At 40.2% G+C, this 23,619-nt stretch overlaps 1 protein-coding gene across 1 annotated transcript in view; it reads right to left on the bottom strand.

Moving 5' to 3' along the window:
- The window catches only part of zfyve19 (zinc finger, FYVE domain containing 19), a 40,735-nt gene that overhangs the window by 5,453 nt on the left and 11,663 nt on the right, over window positions 1-23,619 (bottom strand). The window contains exons 8-9 of the mRNA XM_056477266.1: window positions 18,481-18,557; window positions 16,046-16,138 (exon numbers count right to left, since the gene is read on the bottom strand). Of these exons, the coding sequence (XP_056333241.1) occupies window positions 16,046-16,138; window positions 18,481-18,557 (170 nt within the window). The remainder of the gene's footprint in view (window positions 1-16,045; window positions 16,139-18,480; window positions 18,558-23,619) is intronic.

Raw genomic sequence — 23,619 nt, 5'->3', positions numbered from 1 at the left:
CAATAATAATTTATTCCGATACATAAAAAAAATCTGAGAAAATCAGATTTATGCAAAACTTGCTCCCGTCAGCAGGTGGCGCTATGACTGTGACTCAAGATTGGCATATAGATGTCTTCAGGAGAGGATTTTAATAAACCATGTGAATTTTCAATTATGAAATGTGTGAGTTTTGAGGCAGATCGGATCATGCATGCCTGAGTTATAACGACTTGATGTTTCATGGCGAATCATCAAAGTTTGCGAGTCCGCCACGGACACGCCCATCGACAAAAACTCTAGACCTTCACAATATATCATCGATACTGCTTTCAGATGACACCACTCAAATTTGGTGCTGATATGATAAAATTTGTGGGAGGAGTTTGTTTCGCTGTAAATCATGTCATTTCCTGTAGCCAGCAGGTGGCGCTATAACTGTATCGGATTATTGGCATGTAAACGTGTTCAGGTCAGGACGGTTATCAAACGTGTGAATTTTGAGGCAGATCGGATAATGCATGCGTGAGTTATAACAACTTGATGTTTCGTGGCGAATCATCAAAGTTTGCGAAGTCGCCACGGACACGCCCATCGACAAAAACTCTAAAGCTTCGCAATTTAACATCGTCAAGGTCTTTAGATGACATAACCCAATTTTGGTGTCGATCGGATGAAATCCCTAGGAGGAGTTCGTTAAAGTACAACGCCTGGAAATGGCAAAAACGCCACTTTTTCGGCGCAGGAAGCCATAAATATCCGACTTCCTGTTGGGTTTGAGATATCGCTCCTTGAGACTTTTTTGTAGGTCTTGGCATGTTTGAGGTGTGTGCCAATTTTCGTGCATGTGCGTGATTCGTGGCTCGGGGGCTTGTCCGTATCAATTTTCTAGGTGGCGCTGTCGAGTCATTTTGCCACACCCACTTCCGAAGCCTATAACAAACGTAAATTTTCGCCACTTCTGGGGCGTGTGCAAATTTTCGTGAGTTTTCGGGCATGTTTAGACCCTCAAAATCACGATTCATTCGGGAGAAGAATAATAATAATAATAATTAAAGCTGCAAGCAGCGATGATAGGGACCTCGCACACGGGCTCACCGCCGCCCGGCGGCCGTAGGACGACAGAGAACCGCGAACAATAATAGTTTAGGCCGATATATAAAAAAATCTGAGAAAATCACAGATTTATGCCAAACTTGCTCCCGTCAGCAGGTGGCGCTATGACTGTGACTCAATATTTTCATGTAGATGTCTTCAGGAGTGGAATTTTATCAACCATGTGAATTTTCAGGCAGATCGGACTTTGTTTGGCTGAGTTATAGGCAATTTTACTGTTGCCACCAGGCGGCGCTATGACTGTGACTCAATATTGGCATGTAGATGTCTTCAGGAGAGCAATCTTATCAACCATGTGAAGTTTTAGGCAGATCGGATATTGTTTGGCTGAGTTATAGGCAATTTTAAGTTTGCCAGCAGGTGGCGCTATAACTTTATCGAGTTATTGGCATGTAAACATGTTCAGGTCAGGACACTTATCAAATGTGTGAGTTTTGAGGCAGATCGGATCATGCATGCCTGAGTTATAACAACTTGATGTTTGGTGGCGAATCATCAAAGTTTGCGAGTCCGCCACGGACACGCCCATCGACGAAAACTCTAGACCTTCACAATATATCATCGATACTGCTTTCAGATGACACCAGTCAAATTTGGTGCTGATATGATGAAATTTATGGGAGGAGTTTGTTTCGCTGTAAATCATGTCAATTTTACTGTTCCCAGCAGGTGGCGCTATAACTTTAACTGGATATTGATATGTAAACATGTTCAGGTCAGGACGGTTATCAATTGTGTGAATTTTGAGGCAGATCGGATCATGCATGCCTGAGTTATAATGACTTCCTGTTTTGTGGCGAATCGTCAAAGTTTGCGAGGCCGCCACGGACACACCCATCGACGAAAACTCTAAAGCTTCGCAATTTAACATCGCCAAGGCCTTTAGATGACAAAACCCAATTTTGGTGTCGATCGGATGAAATCCCTAGGAGGAGTTCGTTAAAGTACAAAGCCTGGAAATGGCAAAAACGCCACTCTTTCGCCGCAGGAAGCTAAAAATATACGACTTCCTGTTGGGGTTGAGGTTTCGCTCCAAGAGACTTTTTTGTAGATTTTGGCATGTTTGACGTGTGTGCCAAGTTTCGTGGGTGTGCGAGATTCGTAGCTCGGGGGCCTGTCAGTTTAATTTTTATAGGTGGCGCCAGCAGGTGGCGCTATAACTGTATCGAGTTATTGGCATGTAAGCGTGTTCAGGTCAGGTTGGTGATTAAATGTGTGAGTTTTGAGGCTGATCGGATCATGCATGCCTGAGTTATAACAACTTCCTGTTTCGTGGCGAACCATCAAAGTTTGCGAGGCCGCCACGGACACACCCATCGACGAAAACTCTGGACCTTCACAATATATCATCGCTAGAGTGTTCAGAGGACACCTCTCAAATTTGGTGCTTATATGACCAAATTTGTGGGAGGAGTTTGTTACAATGTAAAATCATGTCATTTCCTGTAGCCAGCAGGTGGCGCTATAACTGTATCGGGATATTGGCATGTAAACGTGTTCAGGTCAGGACGGTTATCAAACGTGTGAATTTTGAGGCTGATCGGATAATGCATGCCTGAGTTATAACGACTTCCTGTTTCGTGGCGAGTCGTCAAAGTTTGCGAGGCCGCCACGGACACGCCCATCGACGAAAACTCTAAAGCTTCGCAATTTAACATCGCCAAGGCCTTTTGATGACATAACCCAATTTTGGTGTCGATCGGATGAAATCCCTAGGAGGAGTTCGTTGAAATACAACGCCTGGAAATGGCAAAAACGTCACTTTTTCGCCGCAGGAAGCTGTAAATATCCGACTTCCTGTTGGGTTTGAGATATCGCTCCTTGAGACTTTTTCGTAGGTCTTGGCATGTTTGAGGTGTGTGCCAATTTTCGTGCATGTGCGTGATTCGTGTGTCGGGGGCTTGTCCGTATCAATTTTCTAGGTGGCGCTGTCGAGTCATTTTGCCACGCCCACTTCCGAGACCCATATCAGCCGACCATTTACGCCGCGTTTGATGTGTGTGCAAAGTTTCGTGACTTTTCGAGCACGTTTAGACCCTCAAAAGTGCCCCGATTAGGGGCGGAATAATAATAATAATAATAATAATAAAAAACGGAGCAATTCCAATAGGGCCTTGCACCGTTTGGTGCTCGGTCCCTAATAATAATAATAATAATAATAATAATAATAATAATAATAATAATAAACGGAGCAATTCCAATAGGGCCTTGCACCGTTCGGTGCTCGGTCCCTAATTAAAGCTGCAAGCAGCGATGATAGGGACCTCGCACACGGGCTCACCGCCGCCCGGTGGCCTTAGGACGACAGAGAACCGCGAACAATAATAATTTAAGCCGATACATAAAAAAATCTGAGAAAATCACAGATTTATGCCATACTTGCTCCTGTCAGCAGGTGGCGCTATGACTGTGACTCAAGATTGGCATGTAGATGTCTTCAGTAGTGGAAACTCATCAAACATGTGAAGTTTCAGCCTGATCGGACATTGTGTGGATGAGTTATAAGCCAAACTACCTACTGTCAGCAGGTGGCGCTATGACTGTGACTCAAGATTGGCATGTAGATGTCTTCAGTAGTGGAAACTCATCAAACATGTGAAGTTTCAGCCTGATCGGACATTGTGTGGATGAGTTATAAGCCAAACTACCTACTGTCAGCAGGTGGCGCTATGACTGTGACTCAATATTTTCATGTAGATGTCTTCAGGAGTGGAATTTTATCAACCATGTGAATTTTCAGGCAGATCGGACTTTGTTTGGCTGAGTTATAGGCAATTTTACTGTTGCCACCAGGTGGCGCTATGACTGTGACTCAATATTTTCATGTAGATGTCTTCAGGAGTGGAATTTTAATCAACCATGTGAATTTTCAGGCAGATCGGACTTTGTTTGGCTGAGTTATAGGCAATTTTACTGTTGCCACCAGGTGGCGCTATGACTGTGACTCAATATTGGCATGTAGATGTCTTCAGGAGAGCAATCTTATCAACCATGTGAAGTTTTAGGTAGATCGGATATTGTTTGGCTGAGTTATGGGCAATTTTAAGTTTGCCAGCAGGTGGCGCTATAACTTTATCGAGTTATTGGCATGTAAACATGTTCAGGTCAGGACACTTATCAAATGTGTGAGGTTTGAGGCAGATCGGATCATGCATGCCTGAGTTATAACAACTTGATGTTTCATGGCGAATCATCAAAGTTTGCGAGTCCGCCACGGACACGCCCATCGACGAAAACTCTAGACCTTCACAATATATCATCGATACTCCTTTCAGATGACACCACTCAAATTTGGTGCTGATATGATGAAATTTGTGCGAGGAGTTTGTTTTACTGTAAATCATGTCATTTCCTGTAGCCAGCAGGTGGCGCTATAACTGTATCGGGATATTGGCATGTAAGCGTGTTCAGGTCAGGACGGTGATCAAATGTGTGAGTTTTGAGGCTGATCGGATCATGCATGCCTGAGTTATAACAACTTCCTGTTTCGTGGCGAACCATCAAAGTTTGCGAGGCCGCCACGGACACACCCATCGACGAAAACTCTGGACCTTCACAATATATCATCGCTAGAGTGTTCAGAGGACACCTCTCAAATTTGGTGCTGATATGACCAAATTTGTGGGAGGAGTTTGTTACAATGTAAAATCATGTCATTTCCTGTAGCCAGCAGGTGGCGCTATAACTGTATCGGGATATTGTCATGTAAACGTGTTCAGGTCAGGACGGTTATCAAACGTGTGAATTTTGAGGCAGATCGGATAATGCATGCCTGAGTTATAACGACTTCCTGTTTCGTGGCGAGTCGTCAAAGTTTGCGAGGCCGCCACGGACACGCCCATCGACGAAAACTCTAAAGCTTCGCAATTTAACATCGCCAAGGCCTTTAGATGACATAACCCAATTTTGGTGTCGATCGGATGAAATCCCTAGGAGGAGTTCGTTAAAATACAACGCCTGAAAATGGCAAAAACGCCACTTTTTCGCCGCAGGAAGCCGTAAATATCCGACTTCCTGTTGGGTTTGAGATATCGCTCCTTGAGACTTTTTTGTAGGTCTTGGCATGTTTGAGGTGTGTGCCAATTTTCGTGCGTGTGCGTGATTCGTGGCTCGGGGGCTTGTCCGTATCAATTTTCTAGGTGGCGCTGTCGAGTCATTTTGCCACGCCCACTTCCGAGACCCATATCAGCCGACCATTTACGCCGCGTCTGATGTGTGTGCAAAGTTTCGTGAGTTTTCGAGCACGTTTAGACCCTCAAAAGTGCCCCGATTAGGGGCGGAATAATAATAATAATTAAAGCTGCAAGCAGCGATGATAGGGACCTCGCACCCGGGCTCACCGCCGCCCGGTGGCCGTAGGACGACAGAGAACCGCGAACAATAATAATTTATTCCGATACATAAAAAAATCTGAGAAAATTACAGATTTATGCCAAACTTGCTCCCGTCAGCAGGTGGCGCTATGACTGTGACTCAATATTTTCATGTAGATGTCTTCAGGAGAGGATTTTAATCAACCATGTGAATTTTCAGGCAGATCGGACATTGTTTGGCTGAGTTATAGGCAATTTTACTGTTGCCACCAGGTGGCGCTATGACTGTGACTCAATATTGGCTTGTAGATGTCTTCAGGAGAGCAATCTTATGAACCATGTGAATTTTCAGGCAGATCGGATATTGTTTGGCTGAGTTATAGGCAATTTTAGTGTTGCCAGCAGGTGGCGCTATAACTGTATCGAGTTATTGGCATGTAAACATGTTCAGGTCAGGACACTTATGAAATGTGTGAGGTTTGAGGCAGATCGGATCATGCATGCCTGAGTTATAACAACTTGATGTTTCATGGCGAATCATCAAAGTTTGCGAGTCCGCCACGGACACGCCCATCGACGAAAACTCTAGACCTTCACAATATATCATCGATACTGCTTTCAGATGACACCACTCAAATTTGGTGCTGATATGATAAAATTTGTGGGAGGAGTTTGTTTCACTGTAAATCATGTCATTTCCTGTAGCCAGCAGGTTGCGCTATAACTGTATCGGGATATTGGCATGTAAACGTGTTCAGGTCAGGACGGTTATCAAACATGTGACTTTTGAGGCAGATCGGATAATGCATGCCTGAGTTATAACAACTTGATGTTTCGTGGCGAGTCGTCAAAATTTACGAGGCCGCCACGGACACGCCCATCGACGAAAACTCTAAAGCTTCGCAATTTAACATCGCCAAGGCCTTTAGATGACATAACCCAATTTTGGTGTCGATCGGATCAAATCCCTAGGAGGAGTTCGTTAAAGTACAACGCCTGGAAATGGCAAAAACGCCGCTTTTTCGCCGCAGGAAGCTATAAATATCCGACTTCCTGTTGGGTTTGAGATATCGCTCCTTGAGACTTTTTTGTAGGTTTTGGCATGTTTGAGGTGTGTGCCAATTTTCGTGCGTGTGCGTGATTCGTGTGTCGGGGGCTTGTCCGTATCAATTTTCTAGGTGGCGCTGTTGAGTCATTTTGCCACGCCCACTTCCGAAGCCTATAACAAGCGTAAATTTTCGCCACTTCTGGGGCGTGTGCAAATTTTCGTGAGTTTTCGGGCATGTTTAGACCCTCAAAATCGCGATTCATTCGGGAGAAGAATAATAATAATAATAATAATAATAATAATAATAATAATAATAATAATAATAATAATAATAATAATAATAATAATAAACGGAGCAATTCCAATAGGGCCTTGCACCGTTCGGTGCTCGGTCCCTAATAATAATTAAAGCTGCAAGCAGCGATGATAGGGACCTCGCACCCGGGCTCACCGCCGCCCGGTGGCCGTAGGACGACAGAGAACCGCGAACAATAATAATTTAGGCCGATACATAAAAAAAATCGGAGAAAATCACAGATTTATGCCAAAATTGCTTCCGTCAGCAGGTGGCGCTATGACTGTGACTCGATATTTTCATGTAGATGTGTTCAGGAGAGGATTTTAATCAACCTTGTGAATTTTCAGGCAGATCGGACATTGTTTGGCTGAGTTACAGGCAATTTTACTGTTGCCACCAGGTGGCGCTATAACTGTATCAGGATATTGGCTCATAAACATGTTCAGGTCATGACTCTTATCAAATGTGTGAACTTTGAGGCAGATCGGATCATGCATGCCTGAGTTATAGGCAATTTTTAGTTTGCCAGCAGGTGGCGCTATAACTGTATCGGAATATTGGCATGTAAACATGTTCAGGTCAGGACTCTTATCAAATGTGTGAGTTTTGAGGCAGATCGGATCATGCATGCCTGAGTTATAAGAACTTGATGTTTCGTGGCGAATCATCAAAGTTTGCGAGTCCGCCACGGACACGGCCATCGACGAAAACTCTAGACCTTCACAATATATCATCGATACTGCTTTCAGATGACACCACTCAAATTTGGTGCTGATATGATGAAATTTGTGGGAGAAGTTTGTTTCACTGTAAATCATGTCATTTCCTGTAGCCAGCAGGTGGCGCTATAACTATATCGGGATATTGGCATGTAAACGTGTTCAAGTCAGGACGGTTATCAAACGTGTGAAATTTGAGGCAGATCGGATAATGCATGCCTGAGTTATAAGGACTTGATGTTTTGTGGCGAGTCGTCAAAATTTACGAGGCCGCCACGGACACGCCCATCGACGAAAACTCTAAAGCTTCGCAATTTAACATCGCCAAGGCCTTTAGATGACATAACCCAAATTTGGTGTCGATCGGATGAAATCCCTAAGAGGAGTTCGTTAAAGTACAACACCTGGAAATGGCAAAAACGCCACTTTTTCGCCGCAGGAAGCTATAAATATCCGACTTCCTGTTGGGTTTGAGATATCGCTCCCTGAGACTTTTTTGTAGGTCTTGGCATGTTTGAGGTGTGTGCCAATTTTCGTGCATGTGCGTGGTTCGTGTGTCGGGGGCTTGTCCGTATCAATTTTCTAGGTGGCGCTGTCGAGTCATTTTGCCACGCCCACTTCCGAGACCCATATCAGCCGACCATTTACGCCGCGTTTGATGTGTGTGCAAAGTTTCGTGACTTTTCGAGCACGTTTAGACCCTCAAAAGTGCCCCGATTAGGGGCGGAATAATAATAATAATAATAATAATAATAATAATAATAATAATAATAAAAAACATTACAGATACAATAGGGCCTACGCACCGTAGGTGCTCGGTCCCTAATTAAAGCTGCAAGCAGCGATGATAGGGACCTCGCACACGGGCTCACCGCCGCCCGGTGGCCGTAGGACGACAGAGAACCGCGAACAATAATAATTTAGGCCGATACATAAAAAAAATCTGAGAAAATCACAGATTTATGCCATACTTGCTCCTGTCAGCAGGTGGCGCTATGACTGTGACTCAAGATTGGCATGTAGATGTCTTCAGTAGTGGAAACTCATCAAACATGTGAAGTTTCAGCCTGATCGGACATTGTGTGGATGAGTTATAAGCCAAACTACCTACTGTCAGCAGGTGGCGCTATGACTGTGACTCAATATTGGCATGTAGATGTCTTCAGGAGAGGATTTTAATCAACAATGTGAAGTTTTAGGTAGATCGGATATTGTTTGACTGAGTTACAGGCAATTTTAAGTTTGCCAGCAGGTGGCGCTATAACTTTATCGAGTTATTGGCATGTAAACATGTTCAGGTCAGGACACTTATCAAATGTGTGAGGTTTGAGGCAGATCGGATCATGCATGCCTGAGTTATAACAACTTGATGTTTCATGGCGAATCATCAAAGTTTGCGAGTCCGCCACGGACACGCCCATCGACGAAAACTCTAGACCTTCACAATATATCATCGATACTGCTTTCAGATGACACCACTCAAATTTGGTGCTGATATGATGAAATTTGTGCGAGGAGTTTGTTTTACTGTAAATCATGTCATTTCCTGTAGCCAGCAGGTGGCGCTATAACTGTATCAGGATATTGGCATGTAAACGTGTTCAGGTCAGGACGGTTATCAAACGTGTGAATTTTGAGGCAGATCGGATAATGCATGCCTGAGTTATAACAACTTGATGTTTCGTGGCGAGTCGTCAAAATTTACGAGACCGCCACGGACACGCCCATCGACGAAAACTCTAAAGCTTCGCAATTTAACATCGCCAAGGCCTTTAGATGACATAACCCAATTTTGGTGTCGATCGGATGAAATCCCTAGGAGGAGTTCGTTAAAGTACAACGCCTGAAAATGGCAAAATCGCCACTTTTTCGTCGCAGGAAGCCATAAATATCCGACTTCCTGTTGGGTTTGAGATATCGCTCCTTGAGACTTTTTTGTAGGTCTTGGCATGTTTGAGGTGTGTGCTAATTTTCGTGCATGTGCGTGATTCGTGGCTCGGGGGCTTGTCCGTATCAATTTTCTAGGTGGCGCTGTCGAGTCATTTTGCCACGCCCACTTCCGAAGCCTATAACAAACGTAAATTTTCGCCACTTCTGGGGCGTGTGCAAATTTTCGTGAGTTTTTGGGCATGTTTAGACCCTCAAAATCGCGATTCATTCGGGAGAAGAATAATAAGAATAATAATAATTAAAGCTGCAAGCAGCGATGATAGGGACCTCGCACACGGGCTCACCGCCGCCCGGTGGCCGTAGGACGACAGAGAACCGCGAACAATAATAATTTAAGCCGATACATAAAAAAATCTGAGAAAATCACAGATTTATGCCATACTTGGTCCCGTCAGCAGGTGGCGCTATGACTGTGACTCAAGATTGGCATGTAGATGTCTTCAGTAGTGGAAACTCATCAAACATGTGAAGTTTCAGCCTGATCGGACATAGTGTGGATGAGTTATAAGCCAAACTACCTACTGTCAGCAGGTGGCGCTATGACTGTGACTCAAGATTGGCATGTAGATGTCTTCAGGAGTGGATTTTAATCAAACATGTGAAGTTTCAGGCTGATCGGACATTGTGTGGATGAGTTATAAGCCAAACTACGTTCTGTCAGCAGGTGGCGCTATGACTGTGACTAAATATTGGCATGGAGATGTCTTCAGGAGATGAGTCTTATCAACCATGTGAAGTTTCAGGCAGATCGGACATTGTGTGGCTGAGTTATAAATCAAACTACATTCCGTCAGCAGGTGGCGCTATGACTGACTCAATATTGGCATGTAGATGTCTTCAGGAGAGGATTTTAATCAACCATGTGAATTTTCAGGCAGATCGGACATTGTTTGGCTGAGTTATAGCCAATTGTACTGTTGCCACCAGGTGGCGCTATGACTGTGACTCAATATTGGCATGTTGATGTCTTCAGGAGAGCAATCTTATCAACCATGTGAAGTTTTAGGCAGATCGGATATTGTTTGGCTGAGTTATAGGCAATTTTAAGTTTGCCAGCAGGTGGCGCTATAACTGTATCGAGTTATTGGCTTGTAAACATGTTCAGGTCAGGACTCTTATCAAATGTGTGAGTTTTGAGGCAGATCGGATCATGCATGCCCGAGTTATAACAACTTGATGTTTCGTGGCGAATCATCAAAGTTTACGAGGCCGCCACGGACACGCCCATCGACGAAAACTCTAGACCTTCACAATATATCATCGATACTGCTTTCAGATGACACCACTCAAATTTGTTGCTGATATGATAAAATTTGTGGGAGGAGTTTGTTTCACTGTAAATCATGCTATTTCCTGTAGCCAGCAGGTGGCGCTATAACTGTATCGGGATATTGTCATGTAAACGTGTTCAGGTCAGGACGGTTATCAAACGTGTGAATTTTGAGGCAGATCGGATAATGCATGCCCGAGTTATAACAACTTGATGTTTCGTGGCGAGTCGTCAAAATTTACGAGGCCGCCACGGACACGCCCATCGACGAAAACTCTAAAGCTTCGCAATTTAACATCGCCAAGGCCTTTAGATGACATAACCCAATTTTGGTGTCGATCGGATGAAATCCCTAGGAGGAGTTCGTTAAAGTACAACGCCTGGAAATGGCAAAATCGCCACTTTTTCGCCGCAGGAAGCCATAAATATCCGACTTCCTGTTGGGTTTGAGATATCGCTCCTTGAGACTTTTTTGTAGGTCTTGGCATGTTTGAGGTGTGTGGCAATTTTCGTGCATGTGCGTGATTCGTGTGTCGGGGGCTTGTCCGTATCAATTTTCTAGGTGGCGCTGTCGAGTCATTTTGCCACGCCCACTTCCGAGACCCATATCAGCCAACCATTTACGCCGCGTTTGATGTGTGTGCAAAGTTTCGTGAGTTTTCGAGCACGTTTAGACCCTCAAAAGTGCCCCGATTAGGGGCGGAATAATAATAATAATAATAATAATAAAAAACGGAGCAATTCCAATAGGGCCTTGCACCGTTTGGTGCTCGGTCCCTAATTAAAGCTGCAAGCAGCGATGATAGGGACCTCGCACACGGGCTCACCGCCGCCCGGTGGCCGTAGGACGACAGAGAACCGCGAACAATAATAATTTAAGCCGATACATAAAAAAATCTGAGAAAATCACAGATTTATGCCATACTTGCTCCCGTCAGCAGGTGGCGCTATGACTGTGACTCAAGATTGGCATGTAGATGTCTTCAGTAGTGGAAACTTATCAAACATGTGAAGTTTCAGCCTGATCGGACATTGTGTGGATGAGTTATAAGCCAAACTACCTACTGTCAGCAGGTGGCGCTATGACTGTGACTCAATATTGGCATGTAGATGTATTCAGGAGATGAGTCTTAACAACCATGTGAAGTTTCAGGCAGATCGGACATTGTTTGGCTGAGTTATAGGCAATTTTATTGTTGACAGCAGGTGGCGCTATAACTGTGACTCAATATTGGCATGTAGTTGTCTTCAGGAGTGGATTTTAATCAACCATGTGAATTTTCAGGCAGATCGGACATTGTGTGGCTGAGTTATAAGCCAAACTACCTTCTGTCAGCAGGTGGCGCTATGACTGTGACTCAATATTGGCATGTAGATGTCTTCAGGAGAGCAATCTTATCAACCATGTGAAGTTTTAGGCAGATCGGATATTGTTTGGCTGAGTTATAGGCAATTTTAAGTTTGCCAGCAGGTGGCGCTATAACTTTATCGAGTTATTGGCATGTAAACGTGTTCAGGTCAGGACACTTATCAAATGTGTGAGTTTTGAGGCAGATGGGATCATGCATAACTGAGTTATAACAACTTGATGTTTGGTGGCGAATCATCAAAGTTTGCGAGTCCGCCACGGACACGCCCATCAACGAAAACTCTAGACCTTCACAATATATCATCGATACTGCTTTCAGATGACACCACTCAAATTTGGTGCTGATATCATGAAATTTGTGGGAGGAGTTTGTTTCGCTGTAAATCATGTAATTTCCTGTAGCCAGCAGGTGGCGCTATAACTGTATCGGGATATTGGCATGTAAACGTGTTCAGGTCAGGACGGTTATCAAGCGTGTGAATTTTGAGGCAGATCGGATAATGCATGCCTGAGTTATAAAGACTTGATGTTTCATGGCGAGTCGTCAAAGTTTGCGAGGCCGCCACGGACACGCCCATCGACGAAAACTCTAAAGCTTCGCAATTTAACATCGCCAAGGTCTTTAGATGACATAACCCAATTTTGGTGTCGATCGGATGAAATCCCTAGGAGGAGTTCGTTAAAGTACAACGCCTGGAAATGGCAAAATCGCCACTTTTTCGCCGCAGGAAGCTGTAAATATCCGACTTCCTGTTGGGTTTGAGATATCGCTTCTTGAGACTTTTTTGTAGGTCTTGGCATGTTTGAGGTGTGTGCCAAGTTTCGTGCATGTGCGTGATTCGTGGCTCGGGGGCTTGTCCGTATCAATTTTCTAGGTGGCGCTGTCGAGTCATTTTGCCACGCCCACTTCCGAAACCTATAACAAACGTAAATTTTCACCACTTCTGGGGCGTGTGCAAATTTTCGTGAGTTTTCGGGCATGTTTAGACCCTCAAAATCGCGATTCATTCGGGAGAAGAATAATAATAATAATAATAATAATAATAATAATAATAATAATAATAATAATAATAATAATAATAATAATAATAATAAACGGAGCAATTCCAATAGGGCCTTGCACCGTTCGGTGCTCGGTCCCTAATTAAAGCTGCAAGCAGCGATGATAGGGACCTCGCACACGGGCTCACCGCCGCCCGGTGGCCTTAGGACGACAGAGAACCGCGAACAATAATAATTTAAGCCGATACATAAAAAAATCTGAGAAAATCACAGATTTATGCCATACTTGCTCCTGTCAGCAGGTGGCGCTATGACTGTGACTCAAGATTGGCAAGTAGATGTCTTCAGTAGTGGAAACTCATCAAACATGTGAAGTTTCAGCCTGATCGGACATTGTGTAGATGAGTTATAAGCCAAACTACCTACTGTCAGCAGGTGGCGCTATGACTGTGACTCAATATTGGCATGTAGATGTCTTCAGGAGATGAGTCTTAACAACCATGTGAAGTTTTAGGCAGATCGGACATTGTTTGGCTGAGTTATAGGCAATTTTATTGTTGACAGCAGGTGGCGCTATAACTGTGACTCAATATTGGCATGTAGTTGTCTTCAGGAGTGGATTTTAATCAACCATGTGAATTTTCAGGCCGATCGGACATTGTGTGGCTGAGTTATAGGCAATTTTACTGTTCCCAGCAGGTGGCGCTATAACTTTAACTGGATATTGATATGTAAACATGTTCAGGTCAGGACGGTTATCAATTGTGTGAATTTTGAGGTAGATCGGATCATGTATGTCTGAGTTATAATGTCTTCCTGTTTTGTGGCGAATCGTCAAAGTTTGCGAGGCCGCCACGGACACGCCCATTGACGAAAACTCTAAAGCTTCGCAATTTAACATCGCCAAGGGCTGTAGATGACAAAACCCAATTTTGGTGTCGATCGGATGAAATCCCTAGAAGGAGTTCGCTAAAGTACAACGCCTGGAAATGGCAAAAACGCCACTTTTTCGCCGCAGGAAGCTAAAAATATACGACTTCCTGTTGGGTTTGAGATTTCGCTCCAAGAGACTTTTTTGTAGGTTTTGGCATGTTTGACGTGTGTGCCAAGTTTCGTGCGTGTGCGAGATTCGTAGCTCGGGGGCCTGTCCGTTTAATTTTTATAGGTGGTGCCAGCAGGTGGCGCTATAACTGTATCGGGATATTGGCATGTAAGCGTGTTCAGGTCAGGACGGTGATAAAATGTGTGAGTTTTGAGGCTGATCGGATCATGCATGCCTGAGTTATAACAACTTCCTGTTTCGTGGCGAACCATCAAAGTTTGCGAGGCCGCCACGGACACACCCATCGACGAAAACTCTGGACCTTCACAATATATCATCGCTAGAGTGTTCAGAGGACACCTCTCAAATTTGGTGCTGATATGACCAAATTTGTGTGAGAAGTTTGTTACAATGTAAAATCATGTCATTTCCTGTAGCCAGCAGGTGGCGCTATAACTGTATCGGGATATTGGCATGTAAACGTGTTCAGGTCAGGACGGTTATCAAACGTGTGATTTTTGAGGCTGATCGGATAATGCATGCCTGAGTTATAACAACTTCCTGTTTCGTGGCGAGTCGTCAAAGTTTGCGAGGCCGCCACGGACACGCCCATCGACGAAAACTCTAAAGCTTCGCAATTTAACATCGCCAAGGCCTTTAGATGACATAACCTAATTTTGGTGTCGATCGGATCAAATCCCTAGGAGGAGTTCGTTAAAATACAACGCCTGGAAATGGCAAAAATGCCACTTTTTCGCCGCAGGAAGCTGTAAATATCCGACTTCCTGTTGGGTTTGAGATATCGCTCCTTGAGACTTTTTCGTAGGTCTTGGCATGTTTGAGGTGTGTGCCAATTTTCGTGCATGTGCGTGATTCGTGTGTCGGGGGCTTGTCCGTATCAATTTTCTAGGTGGCGCTGTCGAGTCATTTTGCCACGCCCACTTCCGAGACCCATATCAGCCAACCATTTACGCCGCGTTTGATGTGTGTGCAAAGTTTCGTGAGTTTTCGAGCACGTTTAGACCCTCAAAAGTGCCCCGATAAGGGGCGGAATAATAATAATAATAAAAAACATTACAGATACAATAGGGCCTTGCACCGTTCGGTGCTCGGTCCCTAATAATAATAATAATAATAATAATAATAATAATAATAATAATAAACGGAGCAATTCCAATAGGGCCTTGCACCGTTCGGTGCTCGGTCCCTAATAAAAAACATTACAGATACAATAGGGCCTACGCACCGTAGGTGCTCGGTCCCTAATAATAATAATAATAATAAACGGAGCAATTCCAATAGGGCCTTGCACCGTTCGGTGCTCGGTCCCTAATTAATTCATGTTTAGCATTAGAGGCTGGAAATATTCACACACTGCTGACACACAACTGGGTTTAAACCTCTTATAAAAGTGACATAATAGGTGCCTTTTAATGATGTCTCTGAAAATAATCACACTATACTACAGCATATCATGTGGTATTTAAATGTCCTAATATTATGTTAAGACTCCTACAACATATTTACATGCATCTAAACATTGTTTTTTTAGAATATGTGTTTAATATTAGAATCATTTCAAATGATTCCAATATGATTCATTCGAATCAATTCAGTGCTATATGTATGTAAGCCCCTCCCCCTTCCATAATCCAACACTGCTCTGATTGGTCATCCGTCCAAGTCTGTTTTGATTGGTCTTTCTATATCATAAAGGTAACGCCCATTTTAGTGTGTTTGCAGGGAATATGCAAATGAGCTAATTTGATCATGTTGATGTAGGTCAGTAACAGGCAAAAGATTCAAAAATAAAGTGATTCATTAAAGTGATTCAGAGTCGACATCTTGATTTATCATGCATTTTTTGTGTAAACAACATTTGGTCTCCAGCTGAAGTGTACTGTGTTTTTTGTATCGACTATGTGTGTGTGTTTGTTACCAGTTTCTTGCTCTTCTCTCTGTTCACCGGCCCGCTGAGTTCTGGAGGGATGTTGTATCCGCTGGCCTCGTCTAGAGCTGCTTCCTCTGATAACTGAACCAATGACAGACAGACACAGACACACACACAGAAAATGAAGTATTTATTTCAAGAACAACACATACACTTAAGACACAAATCCACTTCATTGAACATGTACTCATAGACATCACCTATATACTATATATATATAATATCTTTAACTGTTGAAAGCTATTAGTTACTAGTTAATTGGTTAAAGTAATTAGCAACTAATACATTTATGATACCTAATAACTTTTCTGAATTGAATTATTTTGATGTGTGGCACTGACCACTAGAGGCCGCTAAATAGACATGTATATTTAATATACACGTCTAAATAGCAGCCTCTGGTGGTTGTTATAGGAAGAGCCGCACATCAAAATAAATACTACATGTATGGCTCTGCATTTCACATATATTCACAGACATAATCATGCCTTAATTATCACTTTTTGTCATAAGTATTTATCTGAAAGTTATGACTCTTTATAAGTCTTCATTCACTTTTACATTTTCACTTCATTCACTTTTAAGTCATCACTTGACCTTTTCACTTTTTATTTAATTTACTTTTATCAATTTCATAACTTTTTCTTCAAAATTGCCTAGAATAATTGTCTTTATATTTGTCAGAAAATACTATTTATAATATAATTGGTAAATTACACATGAAAACAATGCATTATGACATTCTAAATCATAGACATTGCATAAAAAGCTGAAATGATGACATACTATACAAACTTCATATCATTGTATGTCCTCATTTTAACTTTTTATGCAAGGTTTATGACTTAGACTGTCATAATGCATTAGTTACATGTCATATTTGTGACTTATCATAATTATTATTTAATAATCTGATCATAATGAAAAAATATTAAATATATAAAACTCAGATTTGTCATATTTATAAACTGCAACTTATAATTTACAAGCACTTCTTCTATCATCCCTTGTAAGTTGGATAAAAGCATCTGCTAAATTCAATTCAATTCACCTTTATTTGTATAGCGCTTATACAATGTAGATTGTGTTAAAGCAGCTTCACATAAAAGGTCACAGTAAATAGGAACAGTGTAGTTCAGTTTGTAGTGTTTAAGTTCAGTTCAGTTTGGCTGAGGAAATATAAATAATTATGACTTAAATGTAAATAAACTGACAATATTATTTTATTATTATTCAAGTTTATTTATTAGTATAATAACCAATTGTAATCTTATAGGTGACCTTGTGCTTTAATTGACTAAGATTTCAACTGTTAATAAACATGGACATTAAAACCATGTTTGCAATTAAAACATATTCTGTACGTGTTCAAATGTTTGACCAACAATATATATTTTATTTTTTATAAAATTTAAGAAATACCTCTACATTTTTTGTCATAAGGTACTTAAAAATGTAAATTAACGTCACACTGTAAACATTTTCAAAACAAAGGGTGATGTGAGATATGCACAGTTGAAGTGAAAATTAAGAAACAAATTTTTTATTTAATAAATTTGATTAAATCTAAAATTACTCTAAAATTTTAATTCCATCAAATATTCCCAAAGAGCTGTTTAACAGTAAGAAGAACATAATAGTTAATAACTCATTTTATAATAACTAACTTGCCTTGATAACAGTACCTAATATTTCACTCTGTGTGTATATGTGTGTCTGATATATATATATACATACATACATATACATTATATATATATATATATATATATATATATATATATATATATATATATATATATATATATATATATATATATATATATATATATATATGTATGTATATGTGTGTCTGTATATATATATATATATATATATATATATATATATATATATATATATATATATATATATATATACATATATATATATATATATATATATATATATATATATATATATATACACATACATACACATATACATGCATACATATATATACACACACATACATATACATACATACATACATACATACATACATATACATATATAATTATTATTTAACTTAAAGTGCCATTCAAAGGCTTTACTAGGTTAGTTGGATTTACAAGGCTATTTATGTCAATTAGGCAAGTCATTGAACAACAGTGGTTTGTTTGGTATACAATCAAAAAATATATAATTTCTTAAGGTGGCTAATAATATTGAACCTAGCAGTTTTTACAATTAAAAAACGATTTTAATTAATACAAAAACTATGACTTTCTCCAGAAGAAAATATTTATAGAAAATCCTGTGGAAATAATATCCTCGCACTGTTAAACTGCACTTGGGAAACATTCGAAAAATTCTTAACCTTTTATTGAAATATTTCTACATAAAATCTAATTGTTTGCTTTGCTATTATGAATAAACCAGACCTTTTTGATGACCCTGTTGACGGCCTCTTCCTCCGTCTCCTCATCACTGTCAGGCTGCTGGAAATCTGACAGTCTCACTGAACAAACATAGAAAAACACAACCGCATTACAAATGTTTAAAGACGACATCAAGCATCTGTCTTAGTGCATTATCAAGCATTTATCTGACAGAATATCCAGAGGAAACAAAGCCTCAATTTCAGATACTCGGATTAATTTATTTCAGTATTACTATGCATTTAAAATTGAAACTGAATTTCAACCCTTGTGTGCTGTTGGAGATGTTTTCATCCACTCTGGGGTGATTTTAAGGTCTTAATTTGGCCAAACTTTCTCTGTGTTTTATTAACGCTGTTATGGATTAACACTTTTATGAGGGGTTTAAACACAGTTGTGCGTCAGCAGTGTGTGAATATCTTCAGGATCTAATAGTAAAAATGTATTAATTGTATTTGTTCATAATCAGACTTGATAAAAACAGTCTGCAGAAACACTTTGATTGACATTCTCCCTTTGTACGTGCCGTCTCTCCCTCATTAGCATTGTTTTTCATTCTGCCACTATGCTGAAACCCAGGGATTTGTAGCTCCGCCCTCTTCTGAAAAGAGCACAATCTCATTTGAATTTAAAGCGACAGTCACCAAATCGCCACAATTAGGATCAAAGCCTAAAAAGGTCAGTTTCAGAGAGAGAAAACATTATCTGTGTGCTATTTTGAGCTGAGACTTATTTTACATCTTGTAAAAAGGGATCTAATAGGTTACCTTAAAGAGTATTTGTGCATTATAAAGCAATGACCAAACAAAAACCAGCTATTTGGAAAGACCTATTACAAAGCTCTGCTTGCTGCAGGAGTCTGAGTTCAATTAAATTTGAACTACAGTAAAAATCTTTTTCTTCCATATTTTTGGATCATTCCTTATTTGTGGATTTATTTATTTATTTATTTTGCCTTTTTTGTGGATTTTTTTTGTATTTTTGCCATTATGACACCAAGAAGAAAAGTATGGACATTTTACTGTTGAACTTTACTGTTGAATTTTCGTGTGTTTGATTTATGTCTCCTATCTGTAATTTTGGATAATTATTATGTGTTGATCTAATAATTAGGGGCTGGTGTATAGGAGCCATACTACTTTTTCACTTAATGTTTATTTGTATACTGATTAGTTTGGGTTTCAGTGACGTTTAATGTTTTTAGTCACGTGAGCCTACCTTGCACCTGCTAGACCAAATAAAGCTCGTGCACAATCACACAGGTGTTAGGAGGGGAGAAGGAGAGTGGGGTCGCTGTACTTTTTGTTGACCGCCACAGCACACGCCACAGAACACGCCACAGCACACGCCACAGCAAACGCAACAACCCTGTACAATGCAATAATCAGCTCCATAGACAACAGGTATTTAACTCACAAATTCATGTTTTGTTTGTCATGTTTCAACTATATATATATATATATATATATATATATATATATATATATATATATATATATATATATATATATATAAGGGAAGTTTCATAAACAAGTTTCGAGAGGATCACGTGATATGATTAACTTCAGCTGATCCTCATCACTAATCATTGGCTGGCCTTTCGGAGCACTCCAGGACCACTATATATATTCCGGCTAAACTTCATTCCCTATCTCTGTTTTCAGAACCCCCCCTCCCAACCCCCCCTATCCTTACATTATCCCTCTTCCTCTTTGATCGGGCAACACGGTGGCTCAGTGATTAGCACTGTTGCCTCGCAGCAAGAGGGCCACAGGTTCAAGGCCCATTTGAACCAGTTGACACTCCCTGCGCGGAGTTTACATGTTCTCCCCGTGTTTGCGTGGGTTTTCTCCGGGTCCTCCGGTTTCCTCCCACAGTTCAAAAACATGTATATAAGTGAATCAGATTACAGTCACAAGCACCCAGCGTATACATGCCTAACTAACCAGCCAGAAGCGGGGGGGACATTCGAGAAACACCTGATCTCGTGTCCCTCCTAATGCTCATTAACCAGGCGGGAGCCTTGGGCTCATCTATCTCCGAGCTCAGGGTTCTCTCCCGGGACAGCATGCCAAACCTGCTATTATAGTTGAGCATTATCTAAGTGTGAACTCTTGAAAGTTTGCCAAAAACATCTTGGGCTCAGCGTGTCTGTATCAGCCATCAGCGCGTCACAAATTAAAAGGACCCTTACTGCCTCTCCAGCGACTTAAGGACAATTCAGGAAGTTGCAATAGGGTATATGCACACAGACTGGTAATTTCAGTCAGCCCAGAGCTTTTGGTAAACTGTCATCCCATGCAAAATCGCAGTGTTTAAGATCTGATTTCTTTGAAAAAAAAAGCAGCGATCTTCACTGCCTGGTTGAGATACGATATAAAGTGGGTATCAGACCAAACAAGAAGCACTGCATTAAAAAAAATTCTGCACCATGTCTTTAAATATGGACATTTATTTTACCGCAGTATATTAAATCGAGTTTCTGTGCTTGCCGGCTGCTAATGACAACGTCTTTCATCCCTTTTTATGCTTTAACAACCAAATGGATGCTCAAGTCTATTTAACTGAATATATTGTAATTATATTACAACATCGATGCTGTCAGAGGAACCTTATTAACTTGAAAATAGTCACATAAAGCTTTCACCAGAAGCTGCTGAAAAACACTAGCTGTGCATATATAGTCCATTTTGATTTGGTATATAAAGTGTAAAGTCATCTGACATCAGTGCAGTCTCATTACACACAAAAACACTTCATTGAACATCTACACACAGACTTCACCTATATACTATATAACTGCAGGATAACTATGCTTATATACAATAAGTTAAAAGCTATTACAGGGTATATACAGGAATCAGAGATTGAAATTCATTACCTTTTAAGACCTTTTTAGAGACTCTTTCCATACATTTTAAGACGTCATCGCCACTTCAGGTTTCAATCAGTAAAATTGGCGACATTTTAACTTGCAGTTTATTAACTAAATACTGATTGCAGGAAACAAATCCTAAACTAAAACTGTATTTATATACTGAATAAAAATGTTAATCCAGCAGGAATCACAGTGTTTCCCTGGTTACTGCAGTAAACAAAGCAGCGTGATGTCAAATCTAGCAGGACTTTATTTCATAAAGTACACAGCATCCCAATATTCAAAGATTAAATTCAGGTAAACTTTAGTATACTGATACCGAATTTAATACCTTGTAAAATAGCATTTTAGACTTTTTAATGGCCTTAAAGAGTCTCTGTTAGGGGTTTTTGAAAATGATTTTCCATGCAGTGTGTAACACAGCTCTAAGTGAATGAAAACATCCAGTTTTAAATCTAAAAGTGCACCTTGTTTAAAACTATTGATCAGGGTTTCTCCACACTAATGGCTCAGTTACTTCTGTAAATATTTTATGTATTAATGGAAGATCATGTAAAGGGATGTGTTGCTTTAGTTTTTTTTTCCTGATTAGAGAATTTAATTTGGAGAATTTGCAGTAAAAATGGCTAACAGCTGTTGTGAATTGTATCTCTTGGCAATATAAAACTTAAATACGTAAAAAAGTTGATATGTACTGTTGGTGATTGGGTGTTGGCCAGATTGGGTAGCTTTACTAGGCCATAGGGAAATTAAGACCTGTGTAAAATGATTTAAGACCTACAACACAATATTTCAGTGATTGTAAGTGATTGTGTTTAAGGCCTACAATTTTGTTTTTGAAATTTAACATATTTTAAGACCCAGTGGACACCCTGAACACTGTAAAATAGGATGAGTTCCATTTCCACACAATTCTTCATGTTGTCTCAACACAAATTAGGTTAACTTAATGGTGTTTACAAATTTAAGTCAATTAAATATAAAACAATTAACTAGTCTCGAAAAAATCATTGAGAACTGTGTTGATTCAACTCATTTTTAAGTAGTTTAAACAAGCAGCAAAACTCACTTTTTGAGTGAACGATAGATTTTGACAACATCAGGAATAAAGGCTAATGAATTTTTCAAATGGCCCAGATGGAAAAGATTTTTATTTGACCTATCAAAAAAAATAATTGTTTAATACATTTAATAACACAATAATGCTTTAATAATAAACAATTAAAATATTTTAGATTCAATTTCTTAGCTAAATATTTTAAATATTGTAAAAACAAGCAAGCTCTACTTTTATCTTGCACATCTTTCTGTCCAAGTCGGTGTCCTCAGCAGTAAATACATGGAGAACTTTAAAAATAAATGCTAATGTAAAGGAAAACAATAATTAAACCATTATGATAAATAGAGTTAAAAATTACCATTTTAAATAAAAATTTTAACGTTTTGAGATGATTGTTGGTGATTGAATGGGTTTTGGCCAGATTGATTAGCAATACATGAACAAAGGAAAATTAAGACCTGTTTAAATAAGATTTAAGGCCTACAGTATTTCAGTAAATTTAAGACTTTTTAAGGCCCAAATAATTTGTATTTTGAGATTTAAGACTTTTTAAGACGCTGCAGAAACCCTGATTTATTTATTAGCGAAATATTTGACTCAGAGTCGAATAAACGAATAAAGTTGGGTTCGGATCTTTAGTTTGATCGCATCAATGTCGATACGGTACATCACCAAATATGTACTTCCAGTTCCGGTAAAATGTGCACACACACTTTCCTTCCATACACTAGTGGAGGCGCATGGATCACAGGACTGATCATGACGTGAAGATGACGATCACTGACAGATGGAGAATAAAGGATTCAAGTTCATTTTCACAACAATACCACAGTATAGCCAACCTAGCGCTGCAACGTGGGATTCTTCGGCCGCTTGCTATTGAAGGAGCAGCAGAGATTATGGGATTTTGACTTTGACAGGGACTTTGTCAGTAACTGTTACAGTTCAAATGGACCAGTTTCTTCTTCCTCCGGATCATGTAGGTGTCATTAAAATTGTTACCTCGTTTTGTGTAGTTTGCAAAATATGTGTTTAATTGTGTGTTATAAGTTGTGATCGGCCCGCGCGGCTTGTAATCATATATCCATTATAGATCAGTGCTTGTACTGTATCTCTCATGTTAAATCTGTATGGGGCTGTTCACATATCACATCCAAAACCATGTTAAAAATGTGACGCGTGCTTCTTCCTTAACCGATTTTAA

The sequence above is a fragment of the Danio aesculapii genome, chromosome 17 (assembly GCF_903798145.1).
Source record: "Danio aesculapii chromosome 17, fDanAes4.1, whole genome shotgun sequence".
Taxonomy (NCBI): Eukaryota; Metazoa; Chordata; class Actinopteri; order Cypriniformes; family Danionidae; genus Danio; species Danio aesculapii.
The sequence above is the reverse complement of the archived record's forward strand: the minus strand, read 5'-3'. Positions and strand labels throughout refer to the sequence as shown.